The sequence below is a fragment of the Pelodiscus sinensis genome, chromosome 2 (genome assembly GCF_049634645.1).
Source record: "Pelodiscus sinensis isolate JC-2024 chromosome 2, ASM4963464v1, whole genome shotgun sequence".
Taxonomy (NCBI): Eukaryota; Metazoa; Chordata; order Testudines; family Trionychidae; genus Pelodiscus; species Pelodiscus sinensis.
Window position 1 is genome coordinate 164,554,661 of NC_134712.1, and position 26,838 is coordinate 164,581,498.

The 26,838-nt window shown below is 44.8% G+C and overlaps 1 protein-coding gene across 3 annotated transcripts in view; it reads right to left on the reverse strand.

The window, feature by feature from the left end:
• Positions 1-26,838, reverse strand: part of BLVRA (biliverdin reductase A) — a 59,368-nt gene that overhangs the window by 14,457 nt on the left and 18,073 nt on the right. Inside the window, exon 2 of one of the 3 annotated variants that reach the window (XM_006124108.3) lies at positions 8,716-8,796. The exons of the other annotated variants lie outside the window; for them this stretch is intronic. Within the exon in view, the coding sequence (XP_006124170.1) occupies positions 8,716-8,724 (9 nt within the window). The 5' untranslated portion in view covers positions 8,725-8,796. The remainder of the gene's footprint in view (positions 1-8,715; positions 8,797-26,838) is intronic. 3 annotated transcript variants of the gene reach the window in all.

The window sequence follows — 26,838 nt, forward strand, 5'->3', positions numbered from 1 at the left end:
CTTGGGTAGGATGTGTCCATGTAGTTTTGGGAGTGGCTTTTAAGGCAATGTATGTTCTTGGCTGCTAATACATTTTACTGCTTTCCGGTATCTCCAATCTCAGTTATATCTGTAAGCAGGAATACAGCTCCAACAGTTGCTAAGCTCTTCTGAAAGTTCTGTAGGCCTCTCACTTCCAAGCATTGCCTTTCCCTCACTAGCTGTTAAATTATATTTCCATCCAAAAGGGAACAGTGGGAAGGAGCTGAGCCTCTTCTTCCACTGCCAGAAAAAAAATACTATTTTTCCAACAGATGCATAGAATATTGCATATGAAATCCATAGCTACCCTTTGAAAACCTTCTCAAATTTTGCCCCATGTAAAATTAATGACCTCCCAAAGAAGACACGTTTGGCAGAGGCAAGAAAGACGCATGTAAGCCTGTAATAAATCCAGTTACTAAGCAACCTGTTGTCATAGCAACTAGCCATTCAGAGGAGGTTCATGGCTCTTTAAGGCTTTGAGATGTTCTCTTTAACCTCTCGTCTTCACCCAGAAATTAACAGGCAGTCGATGTAGACTGCAGAGGCTTCACTTATTTGTAGATAAAGGGAACCAATAAGCGAGCATTATTACTGTTTGTATTTTATTCCTCTCAGGCCATTCACACACCAGGTCTTGAAACTATTCAACAACAAAGACAGATAAATCTGATGTTATTGTGGTTGCCATGCATCTTTGAGGGCAGAGATCAGTTCAGACCATTATTTCTGTGATGAATTTTGTACTGCTTTTCCTAAAGAAACAGGCACTGAAAATACAAAATGGTAAATACCTCACAATCTATCTATTTTCAAACACTGCCCCCTTCATGGGATTGCCAACAGAATTACACGGTTTTACAGCTTGTTAAAGCTGCAAGGCCACATAATGCTACATAAACATAACATATTAATGGGGGAGGGGAAACTGTTAAAATAGAAGACATCCATAAATAGGGAAGAAAGGAAAGAGGCTTAGGTAGAATGCAGGTCTGGCATTCTTTGGCCATCTCCACATTTTTGATGCTAAGGTCTCTAGAAATGTGGTCCACTCTTCTCCTTTTTGAAAACCATTCCCTCAGCAATCAGTGCAGCTCTCAAGAACCAAAGTATATGTGGCAGAGTTAAACCCAGTTTAGCAGGTAAATGTCCTAGCATCTAACTTTTCAGCTGCAGTTTGACTGCTGAAGCTGAGCAGTTTAAACTCATGTCCACCTCTATTCACAGTTCCCTGACTGATGAAATGCCTGTCTCAAAGAATTCTTCTTCATTAGCAACTAATGGAATTCCTCTTCATTAACAAAATATACATAGCAGACATGGGCCTGGGGAGTTTATGAAGCATTTCTCATGCTCCCAGTAGTTTGGGAGCCCAGGACAACCAGACCATACCGGTATTTTAGCAAGCTGTGTAACAGTAAGGACTGCAACACCACTAAGGGTGGCAAATCATAATGCTGCCTCAGCATTAGAAAAGGGAAAAAGCCCTCACGACTGACTGGGAAATCCATATAATCCCCCTGCTCAGCTAGTTTTACCCCTTTACAGATTTGGTCCCAATTTGCAAGTCTGAGTTGCCTCCAATAGTTGCAAGGATAAAATTGTTACCTCTTAGTCAGGACAGCTCAGATACCTTAGCATAACCGCCCCAATAGGTACCTTGTTCTTCTCCATCCAACAAAGAAGAATGGAGGGCACACCAAGGGACAAGTGGATACATTAACATGCATTATATTTTCATCAATGTGAGCATAAGGGTGTTAGACATCTGTGACCTGATAAAAGTCTAACAGTAGTTTTGAAGGTCTGGGAGCCCAAAACTCTCCCTCCACCACCTATAAGGAGCTGGAGTTTTTAAAAATAACTGTTGTGGTCACTGACCACACTTCTGCAGGAAGTCTCTAATAATTCTATTACATTGTTTAATATGACAAAGGGATACCTATACATACTCACATAGGAGGTGGGCCACTTAGAAAAGAGGAACCAAGGCAGAGTAATGATTCCTATTGTGTTAACTTGCCTCCACAAACTGGGCTATATAATTAGCTATATGAGTAAGTACAGCATCCATATTAACTAAGAAATTTTAACAAATTAGTGAAAATTCTTTCATACCAAGGCACTTACTTGCATCAGTTTATTTGTAGAAATTACACTAAGAAAAAGCTCCACTACATGACAACCAGGAAACTGCCCAATAATTTGTCCCCAATTTATTTTAACCAGATACTGATCTGAATTTTTTAACTATTGACAAGGGGGCTGGAATTGAAGTTTTTGGCTTGACTATACAAAAGGACATCAGCTACATATATCAATTTATACTCCACAGAACAGAGCTGTATGCCTTGGATAGCTAGATGAGCCTCATGACTGTTGCTAAGGGAAACCCTGTATTTAAATACCAAGATACTGGCTCGCTCTCATTATTTCAAACCTTCAATTTGGGCCAATGGGTACAGTTTTCCTTTATATGCGGAAGTGACAAAAAAGAAAGTTTATGCCCTAATGGCTGCATTCTGGGTGGATAAAAATCAGTGAAGAACATTTTAACGTTTTAAATTTTTAATCAGTATTTTTAAATACAGATATATTTTTAAAATCCTATTTAACTTTGAAATTTGAAATTGAGAATTAAAAATCTATTAAACTGTTTACATTAAATACAAAATTACTAAGCATTACATATTTGCTGCCAAGTTTTAAGAGAAGTCAAAGGCTGAACACCCACACCCATAGTTTGCTGAAGTGCTAAACCAACTTTTTACAACAGTAGCCTCTTCTTCAGGTGCTGAGAAAATATTCTCTCAAATTTAGTTTATTTAGCCGGGCCTATACTTCAAAGTTAAACTGAAGTCACTTTGAGTCAACTTAACTGTGCATGTGTCTACACTCAAATTTGTCTCCTTCCACTGTAAGCACCCCACTATGATGATGCAGTAACACTACTTCCCCAAATGACATTGAGCCATGGTCAATTTACTGTGGTTGACTCAATGTAAGCGTAGACAACATGTGACGTATGTCAACCTTAACAATTCTCCAGCAGCTGTCCCAGAATGCCCAGTAGTGACATACTGGGGCATGTGCTTGGGTCATAGTTGTGAACTACACTTCCCATGGGTAGGATGGATCCCCAAAATAACTACTAGCATTTCAACATCGCCAATGATAATCCACTGGTTGGGAAAGAAAGTCCCTGCTTGCAGCTGTCCATACAGTCCTGTGTTCTTAAAAATGAAAGTGTCATGCATCTTCTCTGACTGGCTAACACTAATGTTGGTGAAACAAAGCTTTCATAATTATAGAATAGCAACCCTTTCTGTCATTATACTCTGTGGCAAGACAGGCTGGTGCCAAAATAGGTACATGTATGCGATCTATCACCCATCTGCAGTTCGGAAAACCCATAGCTGCAAATCCATTCACTATGTCCTACACATTGCTGAAAGTCACAGTCCTAAGTAACAAGACCCAACTGCATGACAACAGTGCTCACTATGAATTTTACAACTTCAAAATGATTTCCAATGACTGGTAGCAAGTTGGTGTTGCACATTTGCACAGTGCTATTGCCACTGGCTTCTCAATTGGTTGTGTAGCTCTGATTCTGGTGTCCCTTTGCTGTAGGGGTGGAGTTAGCATGGCACACAGATCGAGGAATGAGGCTTTTTTATGTCTGAAAGTTCTGAAGCTACCGCTTGTCATCCCAAACCTACGTTATGATGCCTTCCCACTAGTCAGTGCTTATTTCTTGGGCCCAGAAGTGGTACTCCACCATATGCAGCTGTTCCAAGAATGCCATGAAACACTGAATTGCTTATCACTATGTCCTGCAGTAGTCTGTCCTCCACAAAACTGCCATGTCCCCCACTGCTGCAGTTCTTCCTGCAGATCTGCAAATAGCGGAGGATGTTTACATCACTCATGATAGTAATGCAGAGCTGTGTGGCATCCATGTTTCTGACACAGATGGCAAACAATGAGAAATGCTGCACAGTTTCGTGGGATTTTTAAAAGAGGCATGAATATGATAAGAGAATCAATGGTATGGGGTGGAGAAAGACTCATTTTTGCCCCCACCATACACTACCATAATTCTTTTAAAGACTGTGCACCAAGAAGTGGTGAGTTGCATACTGGGATACCTACTCATGGTACCCCCTCAGCTTGCATCAACACAAGTACTGATGGTGCGAATGCGCAGTGCCAATGCAAAAAGCCAAGAATGAACAATATACTAATTGTGGCAGCATAATGCTAACGTAATATGCATCAACAAAATCTATAGCATAGATATGGCTTTCAACGAGTTCAGTTAACTATTTAGTTCCTTCACAACTCAGCTACTGACTGGGAAATAAAGATGTTAGAAATCATGTTTACCTCTTCCAATGTTTTAAAAATGAGGTGAGAGGACAAGCTCCACTAGTTCTAAAACCTTGAAGGACAGTCACCAAAAACAATCAGTTCAGTTCATTAACTACACTCCTTTGTTTAATAAATTGTTAGGTTTAAGTGCAACATGTTTTGATAAACTTTTTTCTTAAGTATCCAGCACTTAAGGTAGTTTTATTTAACAACAAGCAAAAACACACCATACAATTCTATTATATATTTAATTGAATTTGATTTTCTACCCAAACAGCTCTTGATGCAAATCACAAGTAAATCAATCAAGTAAATAATAAAAAAATGCATCATTCACCTTTTTCTAACAAGATAAACATTACAAATTTGACTAAATGCAAGTTAAACTACCTTAAGCAGCACCAAATTTAGTGCAAAGGCTATATTTAGTTGCAAATGAACATGTTTTAATGGATACCAATCAATGAGAATCAACCACTCTTTAGGGAAGTAATTTTAAAAGTTCAGATGCAAAACACTATTAAAACTGATAATTTAAATGAAAGTTTCCTGCCTCCTAATTTAAGTCATGATTGACAATTATTTAAATAAATCAATTCTGCTCAGTCTGCTGTATTTGTCGAGTAAAAAAAGCAAATAGTTTGATCAAATATGACTCAGATCAGGTTAACTATTCAAGATCTAAAATGAAATGACCTATTAATAAATCTCACAGTATTTGGGTATTTACCTGTCACGGGACTAGGTGTGTTCAGCATAAGATTGAACAAAAATATCAATGCTCTGACTTATTTGTTTAAACTGAGAACCTGAATATACCCATATATGGTTAGTGTGATCAGCAACACCATAGAAAAAATAGCGGATACAGGACATTCAGGTTATTACTCAGAGTGAGCATTCCCCCTCAGTGGGAAGAAATCATAAATACTTCTCTTTGGGATATTTCAAATGCAAGGAATAGAGAAAATTCTGTAGACAAAACAAACAAACAAAACAAAAAACACACCCCACATTTCTGGGAGGTTGTAATGCCTAGTAAAAGGTAATTTATTTTTTAAACCTGGAAGCAGGCTGCTATGCAAGAAAATATCTTTACTTGTCTTTCTGTATAGGCTGAACCTCTCTTAACTGTGACTCTCTGGTCTGGCAACATCCCTGGTCTGGAAGGACCATGGATGTTCAGGACCAGAAAGTCCCGTGTAGGCCTGGTGGGTGGGAGCCCTGCAGCTGGCTGGAGTCCAGTTGCACGTCTGTGACGTGGTGGCGACACTGCAGGCCTGGGAGGCAACAGTGCTGGAGCCTAGCAGCAGGCTAGCTGCTGCCTGGCAACAAAACTACTACCCAGCGCGAAAGCAACCAGGAAGCAGCAACACTGTCCAGTGGTGGGGTTGGGAACCTGCAGCAGGGATGCCCGGCAGCATAATCAGAGCCCAGCAGCCCTGCTACCATCCAGCATTGAAGCTGTGTGGCGGGACTGGGAGGCAGCAGACTGCCCCGCGGGGTTGGGAGCCTGACTGGAGGGTGGGGCCACCGAGAGGCGCTGCAAGGAGCCTAGCAGCCTGCTACCGCTTGGTGGAGCTGCCTGGCGAGGCTGGGAGGTAGTGGGGTTGCTGCCTGGCAGTGCAACTAAACTCCAGCAAGTATGCTGCCCCATGGGAGCCAGGAGCCCTACACGTGGAGAGTTCGGGGCAGCTGGGAGGCTGGCAGCTGGGCCATGGCTGAGGGGACCAGTGGAGGGGATTAAAGGAGGCAGAAATGATCTTCCCTGGTCTGGCAAAATCCCTCATCTGGGACCGGTCATGTCCTGAGGGTGCTGGACCGCCTTCTGCTTCCACCATCCCAATTACAGGAGTCAGTTTTAACTCACTAAAATCTTTCAAGACACATTACACTCCATTTTGTAGCCACCATTCTTCTAACTCAGCTAGGACTTCTTTTGTAGGTTGTCATCAGTGATAGTTAATATGCCAGAGAGCATATGCCTTCCTCATTGGTTGCATAGTTCTTTAGTCGCGTTAGAACCTTCTTCATAACCTTGGTCATTCACCAGGTCACTTGGCAGAAGAGAAGAAAAGGAAAATTAAATTTTGATGCTGTTAGAAGTATCATGGTGTGGTTTAGTCTACTTTTTTCCCCAGCATGATAGATGCCAAGATATGGTAGAATCAGCAAGATTCGAGTAATTCTTTAACATCAGGAAAATTTCCATCAACTGCTTGACTAGTCGATAGGCACTTCTGCATTCCTCCTTTGAAAAGTACAAGATCCCCAGCTGGTGCAGTGCAGCATGGAACCCAAGGTCAACAGGGGACTCTGAATCCCCTGCTGACCCCAGGCTCCATGGCTTTGAAATGCACAAGAGCCCCCGCTGGGGCTCTTGTACATTTCAAAGAAGGAATTCAGAACTCCGCATGCAGCCCAAGGCCAGCGGGAAGTCCCGCTGATTCTGGGCTGCACGCAGTTGTCAGCTTTGAAATGCACAAGAGTCCCCAGTGGAGTGGGAGGTGGGGGGCTCTTGTGCATTTCAAAGCCATGGAGCCTGGGGTCAGTGGGGGACTCCCCAGCTGAAACAGAGTGTGATGTCTCTTGCAAGATTTCAGTGAGTTAAAACTGATTCCTGTAATTGGGATGATGGAAGCAAGAGGAGGAAAACAAATCTTTTTATTCTCTCATAGCAGTATCTTCAGTTAGCTCTTCATTGACAACAATCCAATTCTCTCATTGAGATAAATTGCTGGGGACTGTATTATTCCTTACAGAGCTACCGTTATCCATCAATTCTTCTTACACTGCTGCTTTCTTGGCCCTTATTGTGCACATGATGTCTGCTGACATTCCTATGGGAAATTCTTGGTTTATTTAGCAGCAAATACATGCATAGCACTAGAACATATATAGAAAATTCGGCAGAATAATAGGCATATTCAAGATCAGTTGTTCTCAACCATAGGTTCAAATACCCGTGGGAGTACACAGAGATCTTCCAGGGAATACCTCAACTCATCTAAATATTAGCCTAGTTTTACAACAGACTACAGAAAAAACACTAGTGAAGTCAATACTAACTAAAATTTCAGACAATGACTTGTTTATGCTGCTCTATATACTATAAACAGAAATGTAAGTACATTTATATTCCAATAGATTCATTTTATAATCATATGCTCAATAAGAAAACAAGCAATTTTTCAGTAATAGTTTGCTGTGACATTTTTGTATTTTTATGTCTGACTTTGTGAGGGGAACCTTGAGGGTACACAAGACAAATCAGATTCCTTTAAGAGGTACAGTAGTTTGGAAGGGTTGAAAGATACTGTTCTAGCTGGATCTACCAGTAATATTCAGCAGCAGCAAAGGCATTTTCTAATTTAGTAACGCAACATATGCATTCTGCTTACAGGGCTGTTCCTAGAAGCTCTGGTGCCCTAGGCAGCCCCCTGTGAGAGGAGGGGGTGGTAGCCCCTCAGTGAGGGGGACTGCTCTCAGGGCCGTGGGGGCAGAAGCTGTGGGGGCAGGAGTGGTCAGGCCCAGCCCCACGTTCATCGTCAGTGGTAGAAAGCAGAGTGACCTGGCCCTAACCTGCTCCACTTCCCCGGCTCCCAGCCACATCACTTGGTGGAGGGAGTTTGGGGGAAGGGGTGGGACTGCCTCCCACACTCACCAGCAGCAGGAAGCAGACTGATGCGGCAGGAGCTAGTGGAGTGGAGTGAGCGGGTGGCGAGTGCTGGGGTAGGCCCAATCTTTGCTGCTGGCTGCAGCCCCCCACCCCCAATCCTCCAGTCTGCATTCCTCAGGGAAAGAGTTTAGGGAAAGGGGTGGAATGTGGATGGGGCAGGCAGCTGTCCCAGGCCATCTAACCCCACTAGGATGGCCCAGTTGGGCACATCTTGGGGGGGGGGGAAGAGGAGAAGAGGACTGGTGATGGAGCTGGCTGCTGGAGCCTGCAACTCTGCATATGCAGCACACAGCTGCCTAGGACATCATGAAATTTGGGGCACTTTGGTAACCCAAATTACATGGTGCCCTCCATCTATGTACTTTGTGTATTGGTACGGGTGGTCTGGTCTGCTTGGATATAATAGTAATACTTAGCAGTCTTGTTGCACTTTACATCTTCAAAATGTAGTGCAACTACTAATTCTTACATCTCCATTTTAAGTGACTTCCCCAAGATCTAGATAAAGCTAGTGCAAAGATAGGATTAAAATGCAGACGTTCTTAATTCTTCACCTGAAGTTCATTTCTCAAGCCATAAAGCCTCTTCTTTGAATCATTAGAAAGGAATGTGGCAGGTGCATATTTCCTGGACATACTTACAATTTTCATCAACAAACTGGCATTTAAATGTCTTCCACCTCCTTCCTGCGTTTTTCAAATGTTGCTTTTACTTTCTTGTCCCTAATGTGTAGGAATGAGTGTTTCATCATCATAAATCAAGATTTTGCAATTAACATACATTTGATAAATGTAACAAGGATGCAACTTCCCCCTACAGTTCTTCCATCCTCATCTTACTTAATATGCTACTTCAAAGGATTAATGCATCGTTCTCCATACTACTTCAGGATCACAGAGTAGCATGCATCCTACATAAGGTTACCCATCTTAAGATTGTTGAGCTTTTAAATCTGACTGGCTCACTAGCTTTTTGTGCTCTTGTCAGTAGGTCTCTCACATTCCCAGATATTTTTCTATAAAATACTTCCTATTTTTCCACTGTCCCAAATTTCCCTTTCTATGGCTTTCATATGTGGGCCTACCTGATAAAAAAAAATCAGTAATCTTTCAAGATTTAGTGCTGATGTACCTGTTTTGGTTTCCATCTTTCCATTTGAAGACAGAGGATCTGTTTCTCATTCACCTTATAGGTCTATTACACTGCTCTGGCAGCATAAAGAGATCTTCAAGTGAGTATGAAGGTCATTTTTATACCTAACTTAAGGCACTTTTGCTATTTGGACTTTGTTTCACTGATAAGAATCAAGCCCACAACTTTTAAGTGTCAGAATGTACCCTTTTCCAGCTGGTGCCTGTAAGAGAATGACTCACTTCAATTTATTCCTGAACCCTCTGTGTTTCTCTTAGGAACTTGGCAGTCAAGCTAATTCTACTCTGCAAAGTTTCCAATACAGCCTTGCCATTTCCCCATAGAAAGGGATCACATGCAGTTCTCTCTCTAGCAAATAGTAGGAATCCAGTGAAACATTGGAATATTATGCAAAAGTGGGAGTAAAAATGTTGCTTTCTAATCTAATTGGAGCAGATAAAGGCAGAAATAAAACTGTCTAATAGTCATTTTTATTACTATTTAGGAAAGCATTTTGTAGAGTTTTTTTGGGGGGGAGTTGTTTGTTTTTTAAAAAAAGAGCAGACCTGTTTACAGGTCTCAATTCAGCAAGGTATTTAAAGAATGAATCTCTCAATTAAAGCAGTTGAGTAGCCCCAAAGGGAACTATTCATGTGCTTAAAGTTAACAACATGCTCAATACTTTGCTGAATAAGGGGCACAGAACTCACAGCAATCTTAACTAAACCGAAGATGTAATTTACATAAAAAGCAGAAAGATGGAGGTTACAAAAATTGTTGGCACAATAATAAGCAATGCGAAGAGTTGCTCCACCTCTGATGTGCTCTAGCAATAGGTCTAATGCACTTCTGGAAGCAAGAGATAATCAGGAAGTTAATTTCCAAGTACCACACCCTCATAATATATGTTTAAAACGTTAAACACACAAAATAAAAGTCAAGCAGCACTTCTCTCCAGACCACAGAAAAAGTTTTTCATTTTTATTTGTTGAAATTCCCATGTATGTTTCCTAAGGTGTGTGTACCCATGCATATGCACTTAGCTGTTTCTTATTCTGTTTTGGATCTGTAACATGGCATTCCTTATGCTTTATTAAAATATGCTTATTATATGAATATGACATAACTGACATATGCTTTATGCAAAATGGTTTATGAAAGATATCATTGGAAAGGTTTTGATTTACTGAAAATGATTATTCCATTTGCATGAGAGAGGCTGTATATACCTTCCTTCACACTGAAGAGGGAAAGTTTCATATAACTTTGAATTTGTACCCCAAAGGACAGGGTGAACATCTGGGTGCTGTAGTAAGTTCCTTAAGCTGAGTTCTCCCAAAGCTGATCTCAGTATCTGTACTTCTGCAGTTGAGGGAGTAGTACAGAGCTTTGCTGGAGGGGGCTTTAGTGCCTGGGTCAGCAAGATAGGGTTTAAGGAGGGTCCAGGCTGGCAGAATAGGCTTAGTGGTATCTTAGCTAGCATCCAGGGGCACCCAACCTGTCACATGCTCCTTTTGTGTTATTCTGAACACTCAGATCTATAGTATTACAGGACAATCTTCAAGCAAGAGTTTTTATCTACTCTGTTCTAGGAATGTTTAAATACATTTATTTGTATAAATGTTTTATCGCTGTAATTTTAAGCCAGCTCCCCATGAACACCAGTCCTCTTCCCCTCCTCCTCCCCCATGGGAGGCAACAGCATAGCACAGGGGGAGCAGGTGGCTTTGCTGGCTCCTTAAAAGTTAGCTCCTGCTTTTACCTCCCATCCCCGCACTGTTGCCCCTGCTATAGCCCAGGCTGAGCGGTTAACTGTGTACTTGGGTACACGTTCACATCCCTACTCTGTTCATAGGCCATGAAACTTACATTCTATGACAGCTTAAAAGAAGGCACATGGGTTGTGGTAGAAGTGCTCTGACACTCCGAAGCCCACACTCCTGCTCTTGCATGGGTTTTTCAGCCGACTGTAATCAGTAACAATGGCCTTTTAAACAGAGTAAATTACTCCTCCCTGGTTATTAACGACCAATTACACAACATACATAGGAACAGTTTAAAGTTTAGAGACACCCCTCTTTGCCCAGGCCTTCCAAATGGATTAAATCCAAGTCGTCTAGCTAACTGGCAAAATTGCAGGCAGCACAGTCTGTATTATCAGGATTCTGAGTCTTTCATATTAAGCACTGTAATACTGTGGTACTAGGTGCCAAATAAATGCTTGTAATAAGCATGAATAATTATAAACAGCTGTCTCCAATATTAATGAGGCAGCTCTTAAGGGGGAAAAACCAGTCAAAAATATACATCTCTTGAACCCCACATCCCTCACCACAATGTATACCTTCAATTCTCTCCTGAGACAGTCTAGACTCTCAATACCGACTGAGGTGACACCATTCCACCATTATCTAGCTGCTCCCTCCTCCCTTCTAGCAGCAGGCCCTCTCTTTCTGCCTGCTCTCCACTGTTCCAGAGTTTGTCATTAGAGGTGATTGTGTCCAATATTGAACCGGACAGTACGGTATTTTCGCCTCCTGTCTGGTAAAAAAATTCAGAAAATACTGGACACCTAAAATGTCTGGTACTTTCTGATTTTTTCCCAAGACAGGAGGCAAAAATCCCAGTCTGTCTGGCTCAATACAGAGGCAGCTTGGCAACCCTAGTGCTTACCAGGTTCTGCAGGGGAGCTGTCTGGCCCAGGGAAGCAAGATAGCAGGCGGCTGCCAGCAGCCTGTTAGGGCCAAAAAGCCTCACCACACGGTTTTTAAAGGGGCCATAGTTGTTGCTGAACAACTCTCAGGGGTTTTTTTTGGTTTTTTTTTTGGGCTCAACAAATTTTTTCCTGGCATGTTTTTTTCCCCTTGTTGTTCAGTATTTTTTCCTGAAACCATCTAGCAACCCTATTTGTCATTTGCAGTGTAGGCAAATGAAATTTACTGGCTAATGCTGAAGATGGTAGCAATGGATAACCTCGAGATCTACAATGACTCTCAGACCTCTCTAATACAGTGTTTCCCAATTTTAATTGGCCATGGAACCCTTAAAAAAAAAAACACACCGGGGAAAAGTGGTCGACCAAAAAGCCTGCTCCTAAAACCATGGCGGCCAGCAGCCCCTTGAAAATAATGCCCCAAAGACCAGCTTTCAGGTGGGGGTGGGGGGTGGGGCAGGGTGATTGGGGTCTCATGGAACCCTTACTTTCACTTCATGGAACCCCAGGGTTCTGCGGAGCACTCTTTGGGGGAAACGGCTCTAATAGGATGGGCCATTTTGGGCACATTACCCTTGTGTTCTAATCCTTTCACAGGCTCCCAGTTCACATCCTTATTTTCAAAGCTAAATGACAGGGCAGGACCTAGTAACCTCACAAAGCTCTTAGCAGCACCTAGGCCCCCAGCGCCCACAATGCAAACCATGCTGCCCAATCTGATGCACTTTTGCGGCCAGCAGGGTGGAACTGGTAGCTGTCTCTTTCAGTTACCCTGGGCTAGAGCAGGAGATCTCAGTGTGAGGACATGGATGTTAGTGGGAAGCATCCCAACAGGAGGACATGGTGGTATCAGGGTGCGGACTCAGTTTCATGTATTTTGTAGGGTCCTGGTCTCCATCTGGGTTTCTGGACCCAGAGGGAGACGCTGTCAATTTGCACATACTATATTGCCAACCCTAAGCATTCAAAACTCATTAATCAAAAAGAGTCTGAAGTGGCAGTCTGGCAAACACTAAAAACTCCCTGGCAGGTGAGGAATTGTATAAAGTTATATGACAGGGTTTTTTTATTTCTAAGAAATTCAAAATTAAAAAAAAAAAAAGTACAAGAAACTTTTTTTCGCCCCAAACACCAGTGACTACAGTGATGTTATTGGCCCTCTAGGAGGATTTGAGGACTGGCACTGAACTGGCCCTAAGGTAAATTGAGTTTGAAGACCCCTGCCTTAAAAAACACACTAACAAAGGGCCAGATCCTCTGCTAGTGTAAATCATGGTAGCTCTATTGAAATCAACAGAACATATGCCAATTTGGATCAGAGACAAGATACTTGAATAAATTGCAGATACCAGAAATTTTATTTTTTTCTCATTAAAAAATGATTTTTTCTGTGAAAATATTCTCAACATTCCAGTATAAATAATTCGTAGAGGAGTACATTTGTTTTATGTTATGGCTCAGAGTTTAGGTTATTTGTGAAATGGGTCAGGCGAAGTTTGACATGTCAGTGTTTTCATTAAGGAAATGCATATGCCCAGAATAAAGCCTGTGCATGTCTTGTATTACAGACGAGATATCTTAGTCCATGACTTCCCCAGGAGTGATGGTCAATCTTTATCTTCATTAACATGCATAGACAATTAACATGGACAACTGCCAAAGAGAAGGGAAGGGAGAACAAAACCTATAGACCACAGGGGTTATTCAAATCCTTCCCAATTTTAGAATCCCATATAGTTTTCATATTATTGGCCTACCTAAAGTTTTAAGTATATAGATCAGCTACCAGATCTTACCTTTTGGTAGCAGTTTAGTTAGATTGCAATACAGTGCTACACATCAGTTTATTCATTTTGGTACCTCACATTTATATATGAGGCAACCTGGAGAAACTGAAGACATTTTAACATGTTTCATCAGCCACAAGAGGGAGCCATTAGAAGCTACAGGCAGTCCCCGTTGCGTACAAGATAGGGACTGTAGGTTTGTTCTTAAGTTGAATCTGTATGTAAGTCGGAACTGGCGTCCAGATTCAGCCGCTGCTGAAACCGATCAGTTTCAACAGCGGCTGAATCTGGACGCCAGTTCTGACTTACATACAGATTCAACTTAAGAACCTCAGGCTCCGCGGCTTTGCTCTGCTTTGCTCCCTGTCCCCCTGGTCTGCAGACGCGTCTGGGCTGTCCGCTGCCCGCGTGTTCCGCCGCTTTGCTTCCTCTCCCTGGTCTGCTGGATACCAAGGAGAGGGAGGGCCCCGTTCGTAACTGCGGATCCGACGTAAGTAACTGCAGACCAGGGGGACGGGGAGCAAAGCAGAGCAAAGCCGCGGAGCACGTGGGCAGCGGACAGCCCAGACGCGTCTGGGCTGTCCGCTGCCCGCATGTTCTGCCGCTTTGCTTCCTCTCCCTGGTCTGCTGGAGACCAGGGAGAGCCCCGTTCGTAACTGCGGATCCGACATAAGTCGGATCTGCGTAACTCGGGGACTGCCTGTATATAAATAATGAAGTGAATTAAATATTTGTACATCAACAAAAAGATATTTGAAAAATACATTCCCTTCTGTACATCACTCCACATTATATTTTTAGGTGGAACAAGTTTTATATATAAATGGGACGAGTTTTCAAAAGCAATCTCTGAATTGCCTGTGCAAGGTTTGAGCTCCTGAAAACATTTAGACATTGCCAAGCAAGGAGCAGTTTTGTATGCAAATCAAGTAGCCAGATTATCTAGTTCAGTGTTTCCCAAACTATGGGCCACGGCCCGGTACTGGGCCGTGGGAAAAAAATACCGGGCCACAGCGTGGCTGCCGGAAGGCAAGCGGGGAGGGCTGGGAGGAGGTGTGTGTGTGGAGGGGGGAGGTGGGGACTGGCCACCAGGAAGCAGGGTTGGGGGCAGAGGGGCTGTATGGCAGAGATGGGGGGGAGGCTGGCCGGGAGGCGGAAGTGGGGCGGGGCGGGGATCGGGACAGGGTGGGCTGGCCAGGGGAGATCGACGGGAGAACCAGCCTCCGGAAGCAGGGCTGGATGGGGGCAGCGGGGCTGGCCAGGGGAGACCAGGAGGAGAAGCGGGGGAGAATCAGCTGGCTGGAAGGAGGAGATGGGGGGAGGTCGGCTGGTGGAAGCAGGGCTGGCCGGGGGACACGGGAACCAGATGCCGGAAGCGGGGCTGGCCAGGGGAGATTGGGAGGAGAAGCAGGGGAGGGGGTGGGGGGAGCAGGGTTAGTCGGGGGAGATTGGTGGAGAGTGGGGGGGGGGACCAGCCACCAGAAGCAGGGCTAGATGGGGGAGATCAGGAGGAGAAGTGGTGATGGGGGGGAGGGGGAGAGCAAATTGGCCGGGGGAAAAGCAGGACTGACCTGGGCACATGCAGACCCAGGCACACGAGTGAGTCTGGCCCCAGGGATTCCATTTTGCCCCCCCCCCCATGCCCTCCCTCAAGTAGTTGCGAACTACCTGGCTGGTAGACACACTCACGCACATCTACCAGCCAAGCAGTTCACAGCTACGGACTGATACACCTAATTATAATAAAACTTACCAAATTAGAAAATACTGGACATTTTATGTGTCCAGTATTTTCTCAATTTGTTTCCCGGACAGAACCCTCAAATACCGGACTACCCGGTACAAAACCAGACACCTGGCAACCCTACCCCTCCTCCCCGAAGCCCTGGCCTGGGCTGGGCAGAGGATGTAGCCTGGTGAAACACTGAAAATTTATTCATTTTTCATTGTTTTAATATGTGTTTATATTTTTGGGCTGCAAAAAAACAGTACTAAAAAAAAAAGCCAAAAAAACAGTTTCCAACTAAAGTAAAAAGTTTGGGAAACCCTGGTCTAGCCAGCTTTCTATCCATCTTACAGTCCATTTATCCAATCCATATTCCCTTAACTTGCTGGCAAGAATATTGTGGGTGACCGTATCAAAAGCTTTGCTAAAGCTGGCACTGGGGGCTTTGGGAGGACCAGAAACAACTTATTTGAATATTCATCATTTGCTTAATGAATATGCAAATATGTTACCGGTCCTCCAAAAGCTCGTGAATGGATTTACTGGTCCCTGTGTCAAAAAGTTTGGGAACCCATGATCTAGTTTCCTTATTTGCATGGACAAATCAGAATTTTTGAACATCCTAGAATGTGAGCACACAATTTTGAGTACATATACTTAGGGGCTAGATTTAAACTATTTTTGAAGGCGTAAAGGATGAAAGAAAAATGATTCATTATACAGCTATATACTTCTCTGCAGACTGCCAGGCTTCTCAGCCCTTGCTAATACAGTACAAAAATGCAAAAGAGAAACAGTTCTTTCCATCAAGTTTGCTTCTATAGAGAGTAAAACAGAAATTCGACATTCTAAATTCCCACAGCTATCAAAATTAAGAACATGAGTAAAAAAATTTAGAGTACATGTTGCAATACATAAAAGATACACTTAAATATTGTTTAAAAAAACCAGCTATCAGAATATTAACATCTCCTACACCTTGAGGCACAGGAGGTAAAGTTATTCTACATAGGCACTCCCTGACTTACAAACATCCACACAAACAAAATCTCACCTGCAGCCTGAGGGGATCAAGAGGTGCAGGTGGCAGTGCAAATGCAGGACTCCAGAGGAGCAGAGGGCAGCTGCGAGACTAGAGAGAAGCAGCAATTTCCCCTTCAAAGTGCCACTTCTCTCGGGTCAGCTGCACAGCTGTCTTCCTCCAGCCCACACTTGCGCCATTTGCTGCCTCCTGGTGAGCAGGGGCTGCCGGAGCCATGGCTATGCTCACAAGGAGAGGCAGGGGATGAGGATGGGGGGCTGCCAGACTTGCTGCCAAGTCTGCAGGGGAGTGTGTGGGGTCAGGAAAAGGAGCTGGTGTAGAGCCCATAAGGGGGTGCAGTCAGAGATGCCCAGAAGTCCCCTTCAGAATTTTCATCTATTACACCTGCCTCTCCTCAAGCAGCAGTATTCAAGGCTAAATTTAAAAAGTAATTCTTAGTAAATGTTACTGTTTTTCTATTTTATTTAATTATTAGAAGGTTTACCTGGCACTGTTCTAGTCCCTAATTAATTTTTTGTTTTTCTTCGTTTAAATTATTGCTCTGGGGATGAGGGGTTCATGATGCAGCCTGCCCTGGGGAGAGAGGACTATCTCATTTCTCTCACCGTGGCAGCTTGGGGCCAGATAACAAGGGCCTGTCTATAGCTGCTGCAGCTCCAGCATGTCCCCCAGCTGGGGGAAGGGTGCATGTCCCCCAGCTGGGGGAAGGGTGCATGTCCCCCAGCTGGGGCAGGTCTGGGTTTGTCTGCCCCCTGTGCTCCCCAGCCAGAATGAGGAATGCAGCAAACTCGAGGTGGGAGGCTCGAGGCTGGTGCAGTTCCAGAAGGTGGAAGTGCCCTCAGCCAACCCCTTTCACGTGCTTGGTAATTCTGTCTCCTTTCTGTATGGTAGGTGAAAAGCAATTCAATTTCAAGCACATCCCATTTTCCTGGCACAACCAAACCCTTAACTAGCTTTAAAGTTATAATAAAAGGAAGTGGTATACTGAATGTGGTGTTCTTAATTCTTACCATTTAGGAGGCGTTCTTGAACAGACAGGCAAACTCAAATATATAGTAGACTAGTATTGTTTTCTACTATTTTTTATTACAAACATACAGAATTTCAGCTACATTATGGTGTGACGGTGCGTCGGGGGCCCCCAACCCTGCACCCCCGTCCGCAGCAAAATGTGACTCTCAGCCAACCAGTAGAGTAGAATGTTTATTGGCTCTCATAGACAAGGCATAGCTTAGGGTTTATGTTACCACAGAAGACAGGGCAACCAGCCTTATTTCTCTCAGGGGAAAGGGGCTCACAGGCCCCTGAAACCTCCTGTCCTGGACTTAGTCTGCTCTCCACATGCTTCCCCCAGCCAAGACTGATCCAGCTCCTAGGCCTGTGGTCCCCAACCTTTTGGGGCTGCTGGACACCTGGGGGCGGAGCCGTGCACACGCCCTGGGGCGGGGCCACCCATACACCGTGTGCCCAGTGCTGGTGCCACCTATGTGCCACACTCCCGGGGCCGATGCCACTCCTGTGCCCACGCCCGGGAGTGGGGCTGCCCAAACACCACGTGCCCGGGGCTGGCGCCACTCCTGTGCCGGCGCCACTCCTGTGCCACGCGCCCAGGGGCAGGGCCGCCCATACACCATGCTCCCAGGGCCGGAATAGCCCATGTGCTGCATGCCCGGGGCCAGGGCCGGCGCCGCTCCTATGCTGTGTGCCCAGGGGTGGGGCTGCCCATACGCTATGCGCCCGGGGGGCTGGCCCAGATCAATCAGCAGGCGCACAGAAATGGCCCGGCGGGCACCGCGTTGGGGACCACTAGGCCCTACCTGATCCCCCCTCTCCGCCAGGTAGCCATCCCTGCATATCTTCCTTTGTCTCTCTCTGGGAGCAGCCTTATCATTTGCTTAGGCTGGGACGAGGTGTCTGAGCCAATACACCTGTGGAGTGAATCATCTGGAATCAAACAACACAGCCAGGATGTTAAACCAGGGTTACAAGACAGGCAGCACCCCCACTACGTCACAAATGGATTAAATAGATTTTGTGGGCTAACCTGGGAATCTAACCACCATTTGTAACATTATTACTATGGGAAAATGTGTTCTGAATTCCAGACAACTAACTTGCAAATGAACTTTTAAAACATAACCCATTTGTAAGTTGGGGACTTCCTTAAGATACATGTCCATGTTACTTGTTTTTCTTCCTTAAAATGAAAGATCTCTTTTGAACTGTGAGATAGAAAGTTCTGTACTGTCTAGTATACTTCTGCTCAAGGTCTGGTATCTCATGAACTGTGTTTTTGCATATACAGCAGCCATAAAATTTGTGGGCACACCCATTGTGAACACAAGATTCCTGTTTGTATTAAGGATGTTAAGAAAAAGTTAACTAGTTGAGCAGTCAATGGAATTTCCATTAGCTACTTGACTAGTGGATAGGTACGTCTGCATTCCTCCTTTGAAATCTACAAGAGCCCCAGCAGTTGCCCTTATAGATTTCAAAGGAGGAATGTAGAACTCCATGTGCAGCCTGGGGCTAGCAGGAAGTCTCCCTGACTCCAGGCTGCACTGGGGAGCCAGCTGGGGACTCTTGTATTTCAAAGCATCAGCACACCATGGAGTCCAGGGTTAGCAGGGGACTCACAGTCCCCCCAGGCTCCATGCTGCGTTGCCGATTTGAAATGCCATGCAGAGCTGGGATCCCAGGCTCCGGGGGACATTTCAGAGGAACCCAGGATCAGCTGGGGAGTCCCCAGCTGACCCCGGGCTCTATACACAGCAGTGCCGCAGAGCTGATCCTGGCTGGGCTCAGCTGTGCAGCACTGCTGCTTTGAAGTACCCCTTCTTCCGCCCCCTTTACTGCCCCTATCTGATAGAGGCAGCAGGGGGAGAGGGAGAATGACTAGTTGACTAGTCATATCCCTAGTTTGTATATGAAAATGGACATTTTCTATATGCAACACAAGTCAACTATAATGTCCAAAGAGGCCTTCATTTTCAACGCTACCTAGTTGCATGTACGATACACAATATTGAGTGCATGTATTTTGCTGGTGCTATTAAAAAGTAGCTCGCTTAGGAAATGTAGCCTAATAGTTCTGCCTTTGCAAAGTGATGTATACTTCCTTATCTTTTTAAAGATCTTTTCTATTTTTAACTACAACATTCCTGTAGCTGGACAAACAAGGACTGTAAGTTCAGTAAAAAGAAAGGTGTTGTACTGGGCTGAGTGTGCAGCAATCCTGCGACTACTTAGCTAATAGCTAGACATTTACGAATATTCAAGGGTAATCAGTGCCCAGTGGTTTATTTAGTCTTGCCCCCTGAAACACCATTTTTAAATCTCAACCTAAAATCTCTCTTCTCATTACCTTCTGACAGTCTCTCTCTATAGAGCATTTGAGATACTGACTTGGAAGCAAACCCTGTAAACAAATTGGATTGTGTTGTTTAAGTCATGCATCTTACAGCAAAGCATGAGGTCAGCGCTGATTCTGGCCTCTACAAAAGGTTTCATAAGTACATAATTATTTGTATTGAACAGACCAGCTAGCAACATGAAACACAAATGAGACCCTGTAATATTGTGATGTAAGTACAGCAAGTGGGTACTTCTAGGTCATTCTGTTGAGTCAGGACTCTGTAAAAGATATCGTAAGAGGTAGCCTCAGTCCTCCCACACACGGTCAAGCTTCTGTAGATAATAGATATAGCAGAAATACAGTGATTCAAATTATGTAATTGGTTAATATAGGTCATGATCTCTAAAAGGGCTCCATACTTATTTTGCTTAAAATTAGAAAACATGATTGAGACAGCAGAGAAGCAGAATTCCAAGCATTTCTTCTCCCCCAAAAAGGCTCCCATTCACCACTTTTTCCCTAACCACTCTCATTCTCTCTTCCTGTACATAGTCACAAGTAACTGGGCTTCATGTTTTGGTTATATCCTTTTCCCCCCTCCCAGCGTGGATTTCCACTTGCAAAGTCTATGCCTATATTCTAGGTATCATTTGATTACCCGAATGAGCCAGCTTTCCATTCACAGAGTTTTCTTTAACATGCTTTAAGAACTATTAAATAACTACTTTCCTCCTAATTCATTTAGAGATAGCTAGATCTCTAATTTATCAGCCCTACTTCTGGAAGTGGAGGAGGCAGAGGAGTTATTTTAATGCTAGTGAAACATGCCAAGTTGTCAGTCCAGCAGAATTAAGTCCTCTATCCCAAGAATGGGACAGCGTGGGCAGCAAACTACCTCTCAATGAACCTCAATTCTAAACCTGCAGGGAACACCTTTAGAAGCATGTGTGTGTTTCATTCCCCCATAGATTTTCCTTGCTCATGTGCCTATTCAGTTCGTCTCTTTCAGATTCTAAACTCTTTAGGACAGAGGACATGTCTGGCCTTTTTCTAATCCCTGTACAAACACCAGGCAAAGTTAAGGTGCTACGTAAGGGATCAGTTGTCTCTCTGGCACAAACATGTGCCGAGGTGATGTAGATATATATATTGCTCCCAAACACAGCATACCCAATGCTGCACTCCTTTATGGATGCTGCATGTTGCCCATTATATGCCAGTTCTCCTCTCAGATGGGAGGTGGCATGGAAGGAGCTGCAATTTTGATCCTCAACAGTTCATCTGTTCCAAATACTTATTTCCAAGCCTAAACCGTAACTATGTATTTTGTAGGAGAGGGAACAGAGCAAGAATGAGGACTGGATAATCCAGCAGCAGCAGCCAGCGTTGCCTAGTTAATGATAGAATGGAATGGAACTTGAGACCCCAGTTCTAATCCTGGCTCTGCCTGGATGACTTTTGCCAACTCACATAATCTCTCTGTCTCAGTTTTCCCATCCCTAAATTGGGAACAACAACGCTTACTTCATTTTAGAATCATAGAACACTAGAACTGGAAGGGACCTTGAGAGGTCATCAAGTCCAGTACCCTGCCCTCATGGCAGGACCCAGTATCATCCAGACCATCCCTGATAGATGTCTATCCAACCTGCTCTTAAATATCTCCAGAGATGGAAATTCTACAACCTACCTAGATAACTTACTCCAGTGTGTAACCACCCCAACAGTTAGGAAGTTTTCCCTAATGTCCAACCTAAACCTCTCTTGCTGCAGTGTAAGCCTATTGCTTCTTGTATTGAACCAAGATAGGATAGGACAAGATGTCATCTCACCCACCATTTTGCATGGTCATAAATGGCTACACAAGATAAAAAGCAACAGGAAAAAGATGCCCAAGTGCTCTTATTTCAATCAAACCTTCCTCAAGTCCTTTGAGACGCTTTGTGAGAAAGCATTTTAGAAGTGAGAGTCTATTTAAAGACAATGTTGCTTTGGCCAATGAAGCTTCTGTTACCTCAGACAAACTAGAATCTCTGCAGTCTGTTAAAGGTTAGCAGCTCTGTTACTGAAACTGACTGACTCATTCAGAGGCATTTCCCATATCCTTCACACCTTGTTCTGTATCAGCATGCAAGAAATAGCTGCCTCTGCTTCAGCTTTTGTTTCACTGTCTCCCTCACTCCTTGTCTGTATGAGAGACCGTCTCCTTCTTGAAGATGTCTTACAATACAGGCTAAAATTCCACCAGACTTTATGATCAGGTTTCCCCATGACGAGCTGTCAGTATTTAAGAGTTTACACCTGTTTAGTTCAGTCCAACTGTCAAAAGGCCCAACAGCATTTAACATTCCCCTGCAACACACTCTCTCCTCCTCCCCCCCGCACACACACCACAGTAAAACACAGAGGATAAGGAAGGGCTGGGCAAGATGATGCCCGGAGGCAGGGCCAGCCCGAGCCATTTTGGTGCCCCGGGCCCCACGCTCGTGCCGCTGCCCCCAGGCGCATGGCACATGCGTGGGCCCACCCCCGGGACGTGCGGCCCCGCCTTCAGGCGCACAGTGCATGCGTGGGCCCGCTCCCGGGATGCATGGGCGGACACACAGCGCATGCGCTGCCCAGTCGGCCCGGCCACTGCCGCTGGCGCGCAGCCTGTGGTGGGCTACACCTGGAAGTGCAGGGCCCTGCAGCTGCAGGGCGCTGCTGGCTGGTGCTGCAGTGGTTAACACAGCTCCCGCCCCAAGCGGCCGCTGCAGCCCGCTGGGAGCCCTCTGTAGGCTGGCGCCCTGGGCAGCTGCCAGGCTAGCCCATCCCTTAGTCCAGCCCTGCCTGGAGACCAAATCTGGCCAACCTAACATTTTGATCCGGCCCATGGACTGCATCTGGCTGCTTTCTGTTTATATCCTGCTGCCCAGGCCATTGAATTTCCAGACAGTGGCTAGGCAGCAGAATCTTTTGAAATGGCTCACAGTCATGGCAATACCCCTGCAGGGGCTGGAGCCACGAACCTTTAAAATAGCCCCAGCAATACCAGGCGGCTGACAGGCAACACAGCAGTGGCAGAGCCGTGAGCCGTCTGCTGTGTTTTTAATTCAAAACCTCCGGCCCACACAACTCTGAGGGGAGACTAATCCCCAGACCTGCCCCTTCTGCCACAGGCCCCGCCTCTTCTTGGGGTAGAGCTGGCCCATGACCATGTGCCAAAATTCACTAAGTGCCACCCCCCTGCAACAATTATTGTCCATCTCTGGGATAAGTCATACATCTCTTGTCAGCTGTACTCTCACTCCCCACCCCTTCCCTCCTGTTGGTGGCAGCCATTTTAATGAAAAGTAACAGCCTTATATCAGAGACTGTAGGATCACGCCATTCAAATTTAAAAAGGAAATATTTTGCTTCAGTGTTAAAGGGCCATACTGGGGGGGAAAAAGGTAAGGTGCCACGTCCCAGTAACAATTCTGACAGCCATTGTCTCCACTCAGGTATGCTCTGTGGAGTATAAAGGGAAGATAACTGCTGGGGCTTTCTTAGGAGAGGTACAGCACATATTCCCCCTAGGTCCTCAGGGCAAAGGAAGCAAAACTATGGCAGTTTCCCTCTCTGCCTCTTTTGGAGGGGACAGTGCTGTTTTTCGTGCAGTGTCACAAAATCTTGTGCCCCAGGGCAATGCAAGAACCGTATTGTCACCAGTCCCTAAGCAGAGACATAAATGAAGAGGAAGGGATGCAATTCCTTTTCTCCCCTTGCAAACTGACGGAACACCAGACACAATCCAGTCCCAATGTTATTGAAGGGATCATTATAAAAACTAATATGAAAGCAGACAGATGTTTTGCTGGTTTTTTTCTACTAGGCTCTCCCTTTGGTATTATCTCTACTATTATTTTAAAGCAAACTGGTTGTCAGCAGAAGTGGCTCAGGAACGTGAATCAAAATAGCACTGTTTTCAAATTGCATAACACTGAATATTCAATGTTTATTTATTGGCACTTAGTTACTAAGGTTATAGGCTCATTAGCAAGGCCACAATTCCATAGATGGGAATACTTCTTCCCTTTCAAAATGTTTGGCTAAGCAAAGTGACGGCAGTGTTTCTTTCACATGGAGGGTAATACATGCAAGAAATGCTTCCAAACATGATTGATTAGTTTCTGCTATTTAAGAATGCTACAATGACAAATGAATAATGCCTTATGGCCAAAATTTTCAACAGTGGCCAGAGCTAGTGGCTCTCTCAACATCTGGATGAGACTGCTTAGACCTGATTTTTGATGTGCTCTGTTTATGAGGTCTTCAGTCGGAGTTCCGGTGCTAAACACTTTTGAAAGTCAGGTCTTGATTTGGGCAACCTAAGAAATGAGCTACACAAAATCTGTAGCCACTTGTGAAAGTATGGATTTTAAATAATATGAAAAACACAGCTTAAATAAATGCATACACTTGCAACCAGTGGCCTTCATCATGTTAAAATTTCCACAGCAGCTGAGTTGCATAACCCTATTTATGTCATTCAAACTCCTGATATATTTTCCAAGAATATAAGTAATATGGTATCACTGGGATGTTCAGAAAACTATGAGATGGATCTTACACTCATATTGGAGCTTAAAAAACAAACAAACTACAGCAATTTGATAATCAGACTGAGCTCTTGAATAAAACACCCTACACCAAGTGCTACCAAATCTTTATTGACTTACTCACATAAATAGGTTCCCTGAGAACAATGGGACTACTCAACGGAGTAAGAGACAGAATTTGGTGTTCTCTGAATTAGGACTGTTAATTTCAATTAATTGACTAACTGAATAGTCGATGCAATTTGCATTGATTACTTGATTAGTTGATAGGGCATCTTTGTCTTTCAAGTGTAGCAACAGCCTAGGGCTCTCTACGGCGTTTCAAAGTGGCAGTGCTGCATGGAGCCCAGGGTCAGCTGGGGACTCTCCCACTGACTCAGGCTCCATGTGGCGCTGCTGCTTTGAAATACGGTGAGGAGCCCAGCATCAGGCTGCATGCAGCATTTCAAAGTGGCAGTTCTGCACAGAGCCCAGGGTTAGTGGGGGAATCCCCAGCTGATCCCGGCCTCCAAGCGGCGCTGGCGCTTTGAAACGCCATGTTCAGCCTAGGGACATCCCAGCTGGTCCCACGCTGCATCCAGCGCTTCAAAGCAGCAGCGCTGTGTGGAGCCCGGGGTCTGGCCCCAGGCTCCATGTGGTATTGCTACTTTGAAGTACTTTGGAGTACCCCCTTTTCTTTCCCCCTCCCTCCTCCGCCATCCCTTGCTGACTCTTTCTAATAGAGGCAGCAAGGAGAGAGGGGAGGGACTAGTCACCTAGCATTGCTTAAGGATAGTTGTATAGTCTTTCACAACCCTAATACACATTATTCTGTAGCCTTGATCTCCACTATCCCTGATCATCCCTTTCTATGCTTTGCTGGGGTGAAAAAGCAAAATATTCTCATCCAAATAGTAATGACACACCACCCATGTTAGGTGTTAGGATCATATGTATGTTCATCACATGCTTGTGTTCAAAAGAGCCAGGGAGCAATTATAACAGTTTAACAACAGCATTAAGTACACACAACCATCTTATTCTCCACTCAAATAGAAAACTATGATTATTCCACATTCTGCATTCTTTAGATGCCTGAATTCTAGTTCTCTTGGTTTTCATGGACCGTGCTTGGTATATACATTAGGGATGTCAATGTGTAGTAGATTACACGATAAATTGGGCTTATCAATTAATCCTACTGAACACCTGTACTCCCTCCTTGCTGCCTCGGATACAGAAGCCGTGGTGGGGGGAGGGGGAAGTCAGGTGGAAGCTGGTAAACATGGAAAGTGGCTTTCAAACTGGCTTCCTGTGCATATTGGCTCTGCGGAGCCACTTGCCCCCTTTGCTGCTGCCTCTTTATCAGAGGCAGCGGGGGAGGCAGGAGCCAGTGTTCACAGCTCCTGCCTGTCCCCCACCCACATGTAAACATGTAACTGCTAAAATTTCTTGCAGTTACCCATTTACCCAAATACCTGATCTTGAACATCCCTAGTATATATCACCATTGTCTAGATCAGTGGTTCTTAATGTGGACCATACGGCTCCCCAGAGGGCCTCGCCTTACTTCTAGGGGGCCACATGGAAAGAAACAGAACATTAGGGGGCCACAGTAAGTTTCTAAGGGGGCCACCCAAACTTAACTGCCAGGTGTATGATGAATGAGGCTCAGGAGGGGGCCATGAGCAAAAAAGGTTGAGAAACACTGGTCTAGATTATGAGATGATCTTGAACAACAATTTATCTTTATACTTGCCTGTGAACTGCCTTACACACTTCTGGCACTCTAGGGCTATTTCTACATTGGCGTGATCTTGCACAAATACTCTTTAACGCAAGAGTTTTTGCGTTAAAAGTATTTGCGCAAGAGAGCGTCTACACTGGCATGTGCCTTTGTGCAAGAGATGTGCTTTTGCACAAGAGCATCCATGCCAGTGTAGACGTTCTCTTGCGCAAGAAAGCTCAGATGGCCATTTTAGCCATCAGGCTTTCTTGCACAAGTAATTCATGTTACCTGTCTACACTGGCCTCTTGCACAAGAACAGTTGAGCAAGAGGGCTTATTCCTGAGCGGGAGCACCATAGTTCTTGCGCAAGAAGCACTGATTTCACACATTAGAACGTAAGTGTTCTTGCACAAGAACTCCCCGCCAGTGTAGACAGGCGGCATGTTTTTGGCACAAAAGATCCCAGCACTCCACCCCTCTTCTGAAGGCCCCATCCCCACTCCACCTCCACCCTCACCCCACCTCTACCCTCTTCTCCCCCCAGCGGCTCCTGCACACCATGGAACAGCAGATCATGGTGGGAATTGATCACGGGGTGGGGAGGGGCACCTGCAAGAAGGAGATGCTGTGGGGACAGGAGAGGAGTTGGTAGCGGGGCTGCTAGTGGGTGATAAACACCCATCATTTCCCATAGGTGCTACAGTCCCAGCGCACCCACATAG